General features: G+C 25.3%; 1 protein-coding gene across 3 annotated transcripts in view; it reads right to left on the reverse strand.

The window, feature by feature from the left end:
* Positions 1-15746, reverse strand: part of LOC126904565 (sodium channel protein 60E-like) — a 69760-nt gene that overhangs the window by 2117 nt on the left and 51897 nt on the right. For all 3 annotated transcript variants that reach the window (XM_050683689.1, XM_050683687.1, XM_050683688.1), the window contains 17 exons: positions 11875-12113; positions 11480-11637; positions 6441-6680; positions 6122-6362; positions 5551-5866; positions 5366-5482; positions 4082-4240; positions 3899-4003; positions 3410-3601; positions 3192-3346; positions 1776-1909; positions 1522-1715; positions 1243-1445; positions 859-1131; positions 567-786; positions 367-506; positions 2-298 (listed from right to left, as the gene is read on the reverse strand). In XM_050683689.1, the coding sequence (XP_050539646.1) occupies positions 2-298; positions 367-506; positions 567-786; positions 859-1131; positions 1243-1445; positions 1522-1715; positions 1776-1909; positions 3192-3346; positions 3410-3601; positions 3899-4003; positions 4082-4240; positions 5366-5482; positions 5551-5866; positions 6122-6362; positions 6441-6680; positions 11480-11637; positions 11875-12113 (3383 nt within the window). The remainder of the gene's footprint in view (position 1; positions 299-366; positions 507-566; positions 787-858; positions 1132-1242; positions 1446-1521; positions 1716-1775; positions 1910-3191; positions 3347-3409; positions 3602-3898; positions 4004-4081; positions 4241-5365; positions 5483-5550; positions 5867-6121; positions 6363-6440; positions 6681-11479; positions 11638-11874; positions 12114-15746) is intronic.

Raw genomic sequence — 15746 nt, forward strand, 5'->3', positions numbered from 1 at the left:
CAAAGATTTTTTTTTGGGGGTAGGAACTTCAGATTTATTAGGACCATCTAATTGAGCTCCTGACATTAAAAACATTGGTAAATTTTGCCACACTGACGCTCCGAGTTCTGATAAATCTGATGCATCAGATGCTCTGGAAGATTTCCTTGATGAAGCTCTAGAACTGCGGTCACCATTTCCTCCAATACCGCTTAATGATCTACCTTTCACGTGTAAAAAAGATGAAAGGCGCGACTGCCATCCGCCGGGGCTTGATGATTGAGTATCCGAATATAAATCAGTCATATCTTTTTTTCTTCTAAAAATAAGATTGCTCTTATAATAACATTATTTAGTAAAATAGTTATCATAAATTTGAAAACATACCTTCTGAAATTTCTGTAAGATCTTTGTATAAGACGGGCTGCTTTATCTTGTCGTTTCCATAGTCGTGTTGATGAAACTATTTCGAGTTCTTTACGAGTCGGGAATTGTTTTTTGAATTTAACATCCATTTGATCTTGTAGCTAGAATATAAAATAAATAAAATCGTAGTTCTGTATGAATATTTAAATAAAAATGATTACTTTTTTGAATTCGTCTGTTTCTTCCACATGACCAAGTACATGTTTTACTAAAGCATGAAGTATGTCCAAACAATGTATTTTGTTACCTCGCGCAATCGGTAAATTGAAGCTTACCAAAGCCACAATATTTGGTTTAGGTATACCTAATGGTGGATCTAGACTAGCAATAAAATCAGATATTTGGTTGAAAGCTATAAATTGTGTTGCATGAGGATCGAATCTTAAAAAAAAAATAAAACAAAGTATTCAATAAATTTCAGATCTAAGTTTAATAAAATTTTTTTTTACTTACTTAGACCACCTGATATAGAACATTTCAAGATCGTCTTCGACTATTCCAATCTCTTCCTCTTGGTGAGCTTGGTTAAAATTTTCCAATATAATTGCTATATACATGTTGATTACAATCATATAACTAATTATTATAAAACTAGTAAAATATGTAATAGCTAATATAGGATGACCACAATTGCCATTTGGAAGCCCGGGTGTTTCTAATTCACAATCTGGCGGCTGAACCATTAAAGATTCTAGTACATCGTTCCATCCAGCAGAAGTCATAAGCCTAAAAATTACATATTTATATAAATAACGCTCACGATTCTTCGTGTATATAAAAGTTAAGTTTAGAGGTTATAAATTGGAGATTATTTATTGAAACCAATCATTTATTTACCTAAAGAGGAGTTGCATGCTTCTACCAAAAGTCTCGAAGTTAACCATATCATTAATGGCTTTTTGTTTTTTAACATGACCAAACACAGACATGCCTATAATGGCATATATAAAAGTAATAAGACCAAGTAATGCTCCTATATTAAATAACGCTGGCAAGGAAACAATTAAAGCAAACAATAACTTCCTTATGCCTTTGGCAGCCTATTAAACACATTTTAATATACAATTTTGTTTTTATAGTAAAAAAAATTACAATTGAAATTTTAATATTTTTAACCTTGATAAGTCGGAGTATTCTACCTATTCTAAATACTCGAACGACTCTTAATAATGTCGGCGAAACAGGAAAATCAATCATAATGTCTTCCATAAGTATTCCAAGAACTGAAGCCAAAACTAACAGAAAATCAAAAACATTCCAAGGAACAGTAAAATAATGAAAACGAAGGCCGATAATTTTAACTAAAGCTTCTGTAAAGAAAAAAGACATTGATAAAATTTATTATTAAATATTTTATTAAAAGCAATTACCTAATCCAAAAACCGTAGTAAAGAATGCGTTGCACACTTCTAATACAAAAAATATTGCTACCGGTTGATTATAATGTTCTATACCCATGGTTAACATGTTTAAAAAAATAAGTACAAAAATTGCTACCTCAAATCTAAAATTTTAAAATTGTTTAAAGTTATTTTGATTAGCTAAAGATTATTAACGAACTAATTTGTGACGAACAAATTATTCTGAAGGTAATGTATGCTTAAATATAATCCAGGCAGGGCAAATTAATGATTTTTTTTAATTCGTTAAAATTAAGTTAATTTAAAAAATGACCGAATTAATAATTAAAGTTAATTCATTATTTTTTTAAATAAATTAAGTTAAAACTTAGGTTGACAAAATCTTAACGAGTTAAATTAAGTTAATTCAAGTAATAGTAGGTTTAAAATAATATCATATGTGTATTGTTGGTAACATTTTTGCTAGTCTAAATTATTTTTTATATAACAATACATGATATTTTAAGCATAAAAAAAGTTTTTGCGTAATTTTATGTTATTTTAATTTCTTTATTTAAATTAGTCAACATTACGTTTTATGACCGTTTCCATGGCAAAATCGTGTATCTCGGCAATTTTAAATTTTCGTTTTGAGAAATACATTTTTACAATATGATACATAATTTAAGTGATTTAGAATAAAAAATCTCTAATATATCTTGAGATAATGTAGTACTAAAAGAACCTATTTCTATTGTCAACTATACAAAAAGTATACAGAGTAATTGATACTGTTACTGAACGACTTCCATTAAATTGAGTAATTTTGTTTATTTGTGATGCATTACTTTGATGGCAAAATTTAAACATTTATAAAGATAATCAGAATTGTGTTAAATTACAGAAAATTTTCAGTTTTTTTGATTTAAATTTAATTTAGAAGGTTTACTTTTCATTTAATATCACTGAAAGTATTCAAATTTAAGGATAGACAAAATTATTTATTATATATACCCAACAAATATTAGAAGTTAATGAGTAATAATAAATCTGTTATATAATTTTAAATTTCAATATATCATTAATCTTTTGATAATTAGACGAGTAACCCTACACGATTTTGTCATAGAGACAACAATAAATGATAATAATATTAAATATTTTAAAAAAATCGTCAAAAATAAATGTGTTTAAATTAATTTAAATGAATTTTTTTATGATAATTAAAATTTTATAAAAATATTTAACGAAAAATACCAAGAGTATATGTTAATTAGTCTTTAATTAATTAAAAAAGAATTAAGTTAAAATCTAAATATTTCTGTTTAAATTAAAAAGCTTAACTAAATTTTAACTATTTAACTCGTTTATGCCCAGACCTGAATATAATCAATCCTTTAAATAAAATTAAAAACATTTTAATATTAAAAAATGTAAATAATTAACCTTCTAGAATTGGATAAATCATAAAATATTGCCAAAAATTGATTAACAGGTCGTTTGATTACTTTTTGAGGTTTTTTTCTTCCTAATTTTTTCATAGCAGTGTAGTAATGTTTTTGACTTTCCGTGAGAAACATCTCTAACACACCACCTTCATACTAAAATATAAAAAAATATTAATATTAATCAAGATTCTGCCATTTCTGTATTAATAATTATACCTTCTTTTTAAGCATGTTGAAGTTGTCTATGATGACTCCGATGAATAAATTCAGCGTGAAAAACGCTCCACACACAATAAATATAACAAAATATATGTAAGCATAAAGATTAGCTTCATATTCAGGTTGTAGGTCCACCCCACGAGCATCTACAGCATCGGCCATTACTTCCATCCAACCTTCGAAAGTAGCCTATAAATGTGAAATTCGTGAATATTAATAGATTAAGGATATGTATACTATTAAGCATTTTCATATGCTTTATTCGCTAAAAGTTCAAAGATATGATTATAATTTTTTAATTTCTATAATTATATTCCATACGCCAATTATAATTCGCTGTATTATATTCAATACATGAAAATATTGTATTGCATGAGTATAATTTGAAAAAAATCACTGAACGAATGACTTTACATGAAAATAACATGCGATCAGACATTAAATTAATGTTCAAAGTTTAATCGTATTATGTACGGGAGAACTTACTACTTGGAATAGAGCTAAATATGCAATTCCCACGTTATCAAATGATATTTTAGAATTCAACCACGTATAGTTTTGGAGCATACAGTCACTTCGATTGTTGGTAATCTACAGTAATAGTAAAACAAAACCATGTTAATTTAACAAGTAAATAATTATCAAAGCATTTTTATTTTCAATTCTTACATTTACAGATAATCGTTCTCCATTACTGTCGACACATTTAAAAAACTTTCCACCGAAAAATTGAACTCCCATAATAGAAAATATTAACCAAAACACCAAACATACTAACAGTACGTTAAAAATTGACGGTATTGCGTACATTAAAGCATTTACTACAATCTAAACATGTTAAACTAAAATTAATATTCAAAAATTTTTTTAGTTTTTTTATTGTTGATCAAATAAAATAAATTGCATTTATAATTTTATGTATCACAAGTAGTATTTTTAATCTATAATTTCATAACAAAGATTTTTTTTATTATAAGAAAAAGTAATTAAAGATAATTAACTTTTTTCTCATAAAGTAATATTTTCAAATCGTTTACTTAATATGACATTTATAGCTAATTTTAATTATGAGTGTCTTTAAAATTGATTGTATATTTGTTGAAATTTAATTACCTATGAACTATTCAAACTATTAAAATGTAAAATTTTACCTAATTTATATTTAATATTTAAAATGATATATTGTCTTATCCGCGACATGATTATGGTAATGCTCTATCGTTTAAGTTATTTCTATATAATGTGGACAAAGATAGGCAAGTTAATGGAAATAATTAACTCAATTTAAGTTAAATATGACAATGCCGAAGAATGAACAGTAAATGTTACCAAATTATAAATTTAATTAGCTAAGTTAAAAGATAAGTTGAATTTTTTTTTTTACCTAAGTAGTTTAAAAAAAGTTTATTTAATCTTTTACATTTTTTTTTTTTTTTGCTAAAATCTTTCAAAATCATTTTCTATAGCTCGATAATACAAGAGAAGGCTAAGAATCAATTTTCTATTTTTAAAACTGAATAGGAAGAAAATATTAGTGATTACAAAGATATTTTTAATTCGTTTTGTAAATTTTGGTGTTAGTTGCACTGTTATATTTTTAAAATTAGTTATTAAAAATGATATAAAAATATATATATATTTTATTTGGTTTTTCTAATTTTTAATGAGCAACACTATTACAATTAACCTTCAAGTTCAAAAGTCTCCCCCTGAACAAATTCAGAAAATTATATATATTGTTTTATAAATATACTATTTAGAATAGGGGAAAATTCGATTATTTAAAATTGCTTAAAAAGAAATTTATTTTTTATGAAATTTTGAATTCAGTTTAACAGTTATTTCAATGAAAAAATAAATTATTTACGTTAAAAAGTTAAAAAAAATTAACTTTACTTTTTTAAATAGTTAATACCGACTATTGATTGAATGTATCTAAAATTAAATACATACTCGCATGCCTTGCCATCTAGATATTGCTCTTAAAGGTCTTAATGCTCGTAGAGTTCTTAAAGATCGAAGAACTTTAAGATTTTCATTTTCGTCTATTAGCAGACTAAATATAGACATCTGTAATAATTTATAGTATTTTTATTTAAGCATTAAAATGTTTAAAGGTATTTTTCATTATTTAGTACCAAAGCGATTATAAAATCCAAAGCTGTCCAAAAACTAGTAAAATATTTATGAATTCCTAATGCAATCCATTTTAGGACTAATTCAATTGTGAATATAACACAAAATGTGAAATTAGTCCAATACAAAGCTGTCTTCAAAGTTTTATTTTCGTCTAAATAAATATCTTCAAAACATAATGTCACGCTCGAGGCAAATATTAATACTAATATAAACCATTCAAATATAGGAGTATCAACAATAATTAGAGTTTTTTGACGAAAAGACAACCACCGTTCACCAAACCAAGAGTCTATCCATTCTTGCTTCAATCCAATTCTAAAAATTAGGAATAATTTTTTTTTTTTAATTAGATACATTTAGTTTAAGCTTAAATATTTTTTAAATATATATGATTTTGAAAAAATACAAATTAATACATTCTAATAATTTAAAAAATAATTTACGACATTTAATAAGTACTATTATAAATATATAATTTGTTTGTACATTTTAATAAATCTGTTAAAATAGGATTAAGTTAAATTAAAAAAAAAATTAGTCAATATTAATGAAGCAAATACGTTCTAATACCTTTGATAACAACTATATGGAAAACATTCTGGTGGTTCTTTTGATTGTTTATTCCTTCCAAAGCTTGGAAAGCTTGGCGCAGTATCTACAAAATTTCCTTTGGAATCTCTTCTCCCACCTACAGTTAATTCATCCACATACGACACCAGTGTTATCCATGGCTTTTTTTTAGATTTTTCATCCAATAATTGAGAGCAAGTATTGTTTTTCTGATTCACAAAACATGATTCATCAACTGTATCTGCAATGAAATATTATTCATCAATTTAATTGTAATTTCTATATATTTGATTTACAAAAGTTAAAATTTTTTTTAAACCTTTGCTAGTTTCTTGTCTTGTTGCTAATATATAAGATCTTCGGTGTAAACCAACCGGAGGTGGGCTTATATAATGCTCTGAGAATTCAAAAGTTTCATCTAAAATAGGTAAATCTAAATCTCTGGTCAACGTAGGTGCATAACACATTGCATCTTGCATTATTTGATGGTACAATAGATCATCTGATAAAGATTCTTGTCTACTATATACTGGCGTTGTAAGTACACCTTGGTGATATCCTGTTCAAAAAAAATTGTTTAGATATTACTAGTAATTAACACATAAATTTATAAAAAAAATATGATTTTTTTGTTAATTAATCAGATGTATATTACAAATAATTTTAATAGTTGCATAAAGGAGAAGCATTGCATTTAAACTCGACAATTTTGACAAGGAAAAATGGTAATGATAAAAATATTACAAATTGAGTTGTTTATGCAACAATAATTTTGGATTAGCCAAGTATTCTATTTTTACTAAAATATTTTTATAAATTGTAACATAAAATTATGTATATGGTTGAAAATAACCTGTCATATGTAATGTTTTAAAAATATAAAGAGTACATGTGAACAATAAGAATGCGCAACGAAAAAACGAAATGGTTAACTTTTACTGGCGTCATTTCGATTTTTATATTTAAACGCAGATGAATTATTAAAAGACACTTTATACTAAAAATTTTTCAATGATGACTTTATTTGCTGATAATTATGATAATTTGGAGAAAACAATACCCAATAATCGTGGATTGCTAAGAATTAAAGATGCCTATGCCGCAGCTCCAAAAAACGCTACTAGTTACTTTAATCTCTGATTTTTCTTTTTACATCTTGGTATAATGAAAGACAATATGATATGATATATCATAGATATGATTTATTTATTTTTATTACATACTACACGTCAAAACAATTTATAATTTATGCATTACTTCCATTTATGTCATTTTCGGTTTTATGATAATATTTTAATATTATGTGATGATAGATTTAAAACAAATTTCAAATAATAACTTATATACATACTAGGAGTAAAATATAAAACCATTGTAAAAATATTGTTATGAATGATGCAAATTGCATTTGTAATTTTACCAGCCATAGTACTTTACTGACCAGAATAACACTATATACGTGTAGTATGAGATAAACGCCATGATCACATACAATAATATAGTATTGATAGTACTACCTACTTTTTAAATGTTTACATCATTATTCATAGATTAATAGCCGTATGTTTGACAAGAAACCAACAACATACATTGTGTACAGATGAAAAATGATCCTAAGCCATTGGTCAATACTAAACTAACAATATCTTATTAGAACTCGTATAAATTTTAATAAGCTAAAGTAGAAATACTGTGTTGACAGAATTTTATCGAATGATTCAAAATTATACAGAGATAAAAATATGTATAACTAATAATACCTATTCATAAAAACAATTGACAATAACTGCATGTATTTATCAAGTAAATACGAGATCTTAAAAGTTATAGCTACAGTCCAGATTTATAAATTTTATTTGATTCATATTAAAGAACTCATTTTTATGTAAATTTGCTGTCAGAATATATAGTAGCGTAGAAATATTTTTTGTTTTAGGGGAGATAAACCTCTCTAATCTCCCCAATACTATAACCCCAAATAGAACACAAAACTAAGTTTTCAACCCAATAGATACAAACTTACTAGTGATGTGTTTGGAATAATTTAACAAAATTTAATTTTAACATTGGTTATAAGTTATAGCCAAAATTTTCAAATAAATACTTAACTTTTGTTGGCAGATTTATAATATGTATTAAAATTAATTTAAACGGTAAATGAACAACGTAATAGTATTAATACTATTTAATTTAATCTCTACACTACCCCCGCCATAATGGTTTTATATCTATGCGGCGTCTAGACTTCATAGATCCATTGAAAAATATAATCCTTTATATTAAATATAAATTATATCCTCTAGAATATATTGTCTTCATCAGAGTATACACTTGATTATTTTCCATGAAAATCTACATACTAAATAATTATAAAAGAAACAATAAATATTTTTATATATTTGAATGAAAATACAATGATTAAGTTCATGCTATAAAGTTATATTTTATTTCCAAGGAAATACCAGGTTGATGTAGTTTCCAATTACCGCTTCAATTTATAAGAAAGGCCCTTCAATGAATACAAATTTCAAAAACATAACATGTTCCTATGGGAGTAATTGATACTCGATCTCCAGATCAGATTCATACATCGTGCAATGAATTTATTTACTTTTACTATAAAATTTAGTACAATTCTTGTAGAAAGAGCCACAAACAATTTTTTATTCTTAAACGATATTTATAATAACTCTAATGAACAGAAAAAAAACGTCACCATGACTAATAATACAGAAGTGTCAGTTCAGATATTACTAGAATGGGACAATTTTTTGACTAGTCCATAATTTCACAAAGCAAATGATTCATTTTCAAACAACTCAAACTTATTACAGTTAATATAAAAATTACCATGATGGAACTTCTAAATTTACTTTCTAATTTTCTAAAATTATTTTAACGACAATATATAAATAATTTTCAAAGAAATTTCTATAAAAAAAATATTTAGAATCATAAAGAACATTATATATACAGAATGATTATTGTAATACTAGCTGCAAGATATTCAATTTTGGTATTTTATAGTTTCATATATTATTCAATTTATCAATTATTAAGTATTTTTTAGATTAATTCCATTAGCGTGTTAACTGTAATTAAAAAAAAAAAAACTGATCATTAATAACTACCAAAGTACCTATTCAAAAATTATTATGAATCAGTCATTTTCTTAATCAGATCATTTTCATATTAAAAGGTATTTAAATATGTGTATTATCATTAAAACAANATGAATCAGTCATTTTCTTAATCAGATCATTTTCATATTAAAAGGTATTTAAATATGTGTATTATCATTAAAACAAATACAGTTGACACGCTTATAACGAATAAGAAATTCGTTTAAAAAATACTTAATTAATAAATTAAAAAATATATGAAACTATAAAATACCAGAAATACTTTCATACATTATTATTATTTTAGAAGAAATCGAGTAGCTAGTATTAAAATAATCACTCTATATACTCAATTGTATAAAAAATTCCAATAAAAACTCTATCAGGTGTGATTGTTAGGACCAGAACAAAAGTACGATTTAATTATATAATTATTAAGATATTTATTAGAATTTTGGTAAAAATATTTAACTATTTTGAACTACAATTCAAACATATTGGTATTTATTTTTAAACAAAAACGGGAAGAGAAGTATGAATTAAAAATGTCAAGTGATGACAATAATAAGACCTATATTTTATCCCCAGCCTTAATTTAAAGTAGTTCATAATTTCTGAAATTTAAAAGTTATCATGGAAAAATTATATTCTCATTTCTATATATTTGTAATATATAGAATATTTAATAAATCAGGAAACGGGTTTTTATTGTTTTCATTGTTTATAACAATTGACCTGTTCCTTTACTTACTGAACACCTTGTATATTTTTACATTAAAACATTACAAAGTAATCCATTTTAAGAAGAAGGAAGAGGAGGAATAGAACTTTTTTCTCGAAAATTGTAGATTATTGGATACTTTTATCTCGGCATATTTATTTGATGTAATGCCTGACGGTAGTTTTAGTTTACATAACACCAATCCGCAGGAGAAAGAAGATACTTTTATCTTTAAATTTTTTTGTCTTTATATTTGAAGACATTGTATGAGACAGTCAGCCTACTAATAAACCTGTATATTAAATTTTACAAATAATTTATTCACTTTTGAGTTTGACTAGCATTACTTTAAATATAATTTTTTATTTGAACAATCGTTTATTTTGTGTTATTAAATTATCAGTGTAATTAAAAAAAATTTGTATTGTGGTATAAATAAAACAGCGCTTATGAACAAATAAATATTATTAAATTATAATACAAAGTACAGCAGAAACTAAGATATATAAAATAAACTACCAGTAGAGTTACTTTTCTTTAACACCAATAGTTTCGTTTTTTAAACATCACAATCGTATAATTTACAGACATAAGTTAACGAATTATTTTAATTTATACCTTCATTTTTTAAGTGTCTAGTATCTTTTCAGATAAAAGTATTTTAATAAAATAAATCTATTTTAAAATTTAAATTAAAAATAAAAAGGACGAATCAGGCATAGATTTTTAGATAATAGTTAAATAAATACAACAATCCAGAATCAACCCAATAATAATCTATATATATTACTCGTCTCTGACTATTTATATATTATAATTGTATAAGCCAATTCTAGATTTGAGTTTGCAGTCGTTATGACAATTGTATTAAACAAGTAAATGATTAACTGAGCATCCAATACAACGCAAAATAGTGTGAAATAATTAAAAAGTAAATATCAGTGGGATAAAACTACACAATTATACATTTAATAAAAACAAATTGATTCTATTCGCATTAAATAATAACTTATATTGTTAATAATTTTTGAAATTACCAAATGAATTATTTACCCGATTGAGAAGTTTCCTAAATAAATTAAACAAAAAATATTTTGTTCAAAATCCACCTAACGGAGCCCTCCGGGCACTAGTAAGTGTATTAAAATAAATTAATACAAACGTTAATAATATAATAATAATTTTATTTTTATATAATATGTAATATTATAATGTTATAATATAATAATATAATAATTATAATTATTATAAAATATATTTTATCAATTTTATAATAAACACTTGTTTAGTAGGAGAGACTGGGGCACATTTGATTGTGAGGTAGATTTGAATTGATTAAATAAAACTTTTATTAAGTAAAATTTATGTCCACACAAAATAGAAAAAGTTATCATACTGTAAAATCATTTGATGTGTTTATTTTATATTGACTTAATTTATCACTATAGCTAATTTTATTTAATGAATTAAAATGTACCATAAATTAAAAAATAATAACAATAATATAATAATCACCTGTATCGGATGAATCTTCAGTCATTGCCCTTTGAATTTTTCTTTGATAAGTTTTTTCTTGTTGTTCTAAATAGCCGGCATTTAAAACTAACGACGGTGAACTATTGTTTAAGTCATATTCTACATTTAAATTTGTGTTACTGAAGTCATTTTGATTACTGTAAATAAAATCAAAAATAAGTGTCAAAATTTGTGACTTATTGAATCTAAATATATATATTTTTTTTATTATTTAAAATTAGTTCATTTTTATGTAGTAATTATCATTATCAAATTTTTAAACAATAATTTTTCAATTAATTTTACTTGAAATAAATCCAAATTATTTTAAAAATAAAAATTATTACTGAATGCTACTGATTGTTATTAAAAATATTTATAAATTATTATTTCACCTGATTACTTCATGTTCGAGGTTACATACTACCTCAGAGACATCAATAATTTCCGTTTTTTCTCTTTTATTGTTTTCGTTCTTAATTCGCATTAGTTGCTTAACAGTACTTTCTAGTTTAAAATTTACTGGTGCATCACAGGTAGTAATTTCAGTTTTTGACTGCAGTCTCTTACGTTTTCTTATAATTGAGCGTATACGTTGAAAGCTTCGCTCCAGTTTAGAACCATCACCAACTTCCTGTTAATAAACAAAAATTAATTAATTACCATAAAAGCAAAGAAAATTTTTATTATATTTTGTATATTATTTTAAGATTTAAAAATAACTTGAAAATTCAAAGTAGTGGATACAGAATTAAAATTATATATTATAAGCAATACAAATTAATACACATTCAAAAAAAGCTAATTACACATGTAAACTAAAATTAAGATTTTGCACTACAATGGTATTAAACTACAACCCATTTTTTCTGGATCCACCACTGGCATATAATATCATTTAAAAAAAGCGAAATGTGTCCATAAAAATATAGTGGAGCTTTGTATGTGCAATATAGAAATGTAGTTAGTGATGTGATAGGTAAATTATATTTTTAGTAAATATACTTATGTAATTCTTATACTTAAAACTTGTTTAACCAAAGTAATATTTTAGCTTCGATGCAAAGCTGAGAAGGTATTGGTTTTACTATGATGTGTTTATTTTTTATATCTGTTACCACTTTTTCTCAGCTCTCACCGAATCGATTTCTTTCAATGATACGTCAAAAGATCACAAATCGTATCTAGTCAAAGACATTACCCTCAAAAATTGAAAAAATTTCCCTCGTTCCCCGTAAATTGGGGAAACCTCCAAAAAAATTACAAATTTAAAAATCGCTAAATTTCTAAATTTATTCAATTTTTTTTACTTAAAACTGCCATAATTTTTTTAAAAATGACCAAATAATATAGTTTTTTTTATAGGTGCATAATGTCTTTACCTATCATTTGATATATATTTTTCTAAATCTGACCCTTTACCTGCCCACAGGAGGGGATTTAAAATGACAACCTTTTCACAAAAAATTAACTTTTTTAACTTAATTTTTGAAAGTGTTCTGGAAATACTGTCACTTTTATATACAAATCTTAAATTAAAACTTATGTAATATACTTTATTAAAAAAAATGTCGGACTTTATTATTTCTTCATGTTGAAAATGGCTACTGTATGTAATTTTTATGTTAAAATTCTTGATTTTAATTTTACATTTTTAACTTTATTATGCTATAACTTTTTGAAAAATGTATGGATCAATACAATTTTTTTATGAGAATTAATATTTATATCCCTCTTTCATTCGACATACTTTATCTTAATCAGGATATAAATAAAGAAATAGCAGATCATACTAAGCCACGTCACCACTGTACCGCGACCCACCTGTGCTGGGTTTTTTTTAACTTAAAAATACTTTTCTATATGTTTAAAAAAAATACACACGTTCTTTTAACATATTTTCTTATATTGATTATTATCCTCTTTCTTTCTTGTCTTTATCTCAACTACTTGGAGTCCGTCCGCCTTATCCTAAAATTTCTCTTGACACAATCTCCCACATAATCTAAATACACATAAACCATCCTCATATCGCATTCAATACCATTTCTTCAACTCTTTTTTGATCTTTCTCTACCTCTTCTTCCCTCTACATTCATTTTCATAACTGTTCTATTCATTCTATTCTGTTCATTTTCATACAGCTTTCGATTCCTCACTCCTCATAACATGACCAAATTATCTATTTTCTTTCATCTTTAAAGCTTTACACTTTCACTTCCACATAAAATAATCAATCTGTGATTATCTGTTACTCCCACTCTTAAAAGTTATATAATGTTTTTCCCTCTTTCTAAGATAAGTATTAACCACAGCAGGATCATACAATACTGCTAAATCCAGAATTCTTTCTTCAGCCTCATTCTTTCCACTAAAACCATACACTTCGTGTACTCTCATCTCATTATCGACATGTCCATTCATATCTCCACCTATCACCGCATCCTCATTACCAGGTATTCCTTTCATTACCTCATTCATCTCTCCCCAAAATACTTCCTTGTTTATTTTATCACGTCTTACTAACTAGTGGTACATAGAAAATTACCATAATCAAAACTTTTTCCTCTAAGATTAATTTTACTATAATTCTATCACTTTTTCTAACTACCTCTACTACTTTCCTATTCATCTCCTCATTCATTATTATTCCTATACCAATCCTTGTATTGGTCGTACCTGAGTAAATCATTTTATAACAAATGTTAACTTTTCTCCTCGTTAACACTTCTACTAATTATCTACTTTTACCAGTTGTTTTTCTACATTCTTATATATCTTTCTCTCTTATACACGAATCCAGTCTAGAGTTGAGTGATGATGTCCCTACACCGTTGACCCTTTAAGCGTAGGGTAAGCCTGTAAATATGAGTGATAAAGCAGCTACTGCAAGATGACCAGTTACTTTCAAACACTTTATTCTTTAGGCCTACTTCGTCTCTAACTACTTTATCTCCTTCCACTTGTTATCTCCGCATACATCTGTAATAGGATAAGTTTCTTAACTTAATTAAATATAATTTTATATATTTTTTCACATAATGAAGTAATTAAAATAAGGTAATTGGGAAGTTTTTTGGATGGGTTTGGATGCATGTTTATAACAAGTCTTGGACCTCATAAATTGTACCAACATAATTGATATTCAAAAGATTAAGCATATATTTATAATGAAAAATTCATTAGATAAAAAAGTCAGCTGATATTAAATAATACATTTTTGTTCTATAATTCAGAGAAATATTATCATTGTACTATTGAAGTACAATAGTGACGGCGCAAGTTTTTGCGAAGCCCAGGGCAAAATAAATTACAATTACTATTTACAGGTATATGAGCTTTTATAAATACTACAATTTTTAAAATAATTTATTCCTATACAAAATTAATTGCAATTTTATAAAATTGTAATACATGTTTTAATATCAGTAAATAAAATATGGAAAGTTCAATAATATTACGATTTCAGAACTACATATAATTTTGAACTGCTCCTACTGCCCCTTTTCGGGCCGTCCCTGAAGTACATAATCTATTGCTTACATTATGAAAACGACTACAGTATTGTTTTAATAACAATGGCTAAAATAAGACGATCAATAATGAAAATTTAACTCTGAAAAGATAATTTCAATTATGGTTAGAGTTAGAAATTCAAACGGTGGATGTTTGTAATAACATAAGACCATTTAACTAATGTTAATATTTGTTACATTACACTACCCTAGTGTTATTAATAGGATTACTAACGATGTTCAATTATAACATTCTCAATAGTCAAAATTACACTATATGTGTTTGATTATGCACATGTACAATTTGTTAATAATTTATGCATTCTTAGACTACCTTTAATTTATATGTTTTATTATTTGTTTATAATAATAATAAATTCAATTTTTTAAATTTTTTAACCAAAATAGTCGTTTCTAGGGTTTTCTTACAAAAAAATTGCATGAATCAATAACATTTTTCAGACGAGTATTTATTCAGTTATAAGCATTTTAATACATAGAGTGGGTATGTATACACCAGTACGAGTTGTACTCACAACTTCGTGAACCACTTTATATACTAGAGTATAATACGAATAATTGAATTACTTTTAGAATACTAAAATTAATAAATCCAAACTTTGAATTTATTTAAAAGATAAAAGTTTATATATTTTTAAACATATTTAAGCTATTCTTCTAAATTTTTTAGCTTCGATGCGAAGCGGAGAAGGTATTAATTTTACTATGATGTGTTTTTTTTTTTTTTTTTT

Source organism: Daktulosphaira vitifoliae, unplaced genomic scaffold (genome assembly GCF_025091365.1).
Source record: "Daktulosphaira vitifoliae isolate Bord-2020 unplaced genomic scaffold, ASM2509136v1 Scaffold_4, whole genome shotgun sequence".
Taxonomy (NCBI): Eukaryota; Metazoa; Arthropoda; class Insecta; order Hemiptera; family Phylloxeridae; genus Daktulosphaira; species Daktulosphaira vitifoliae.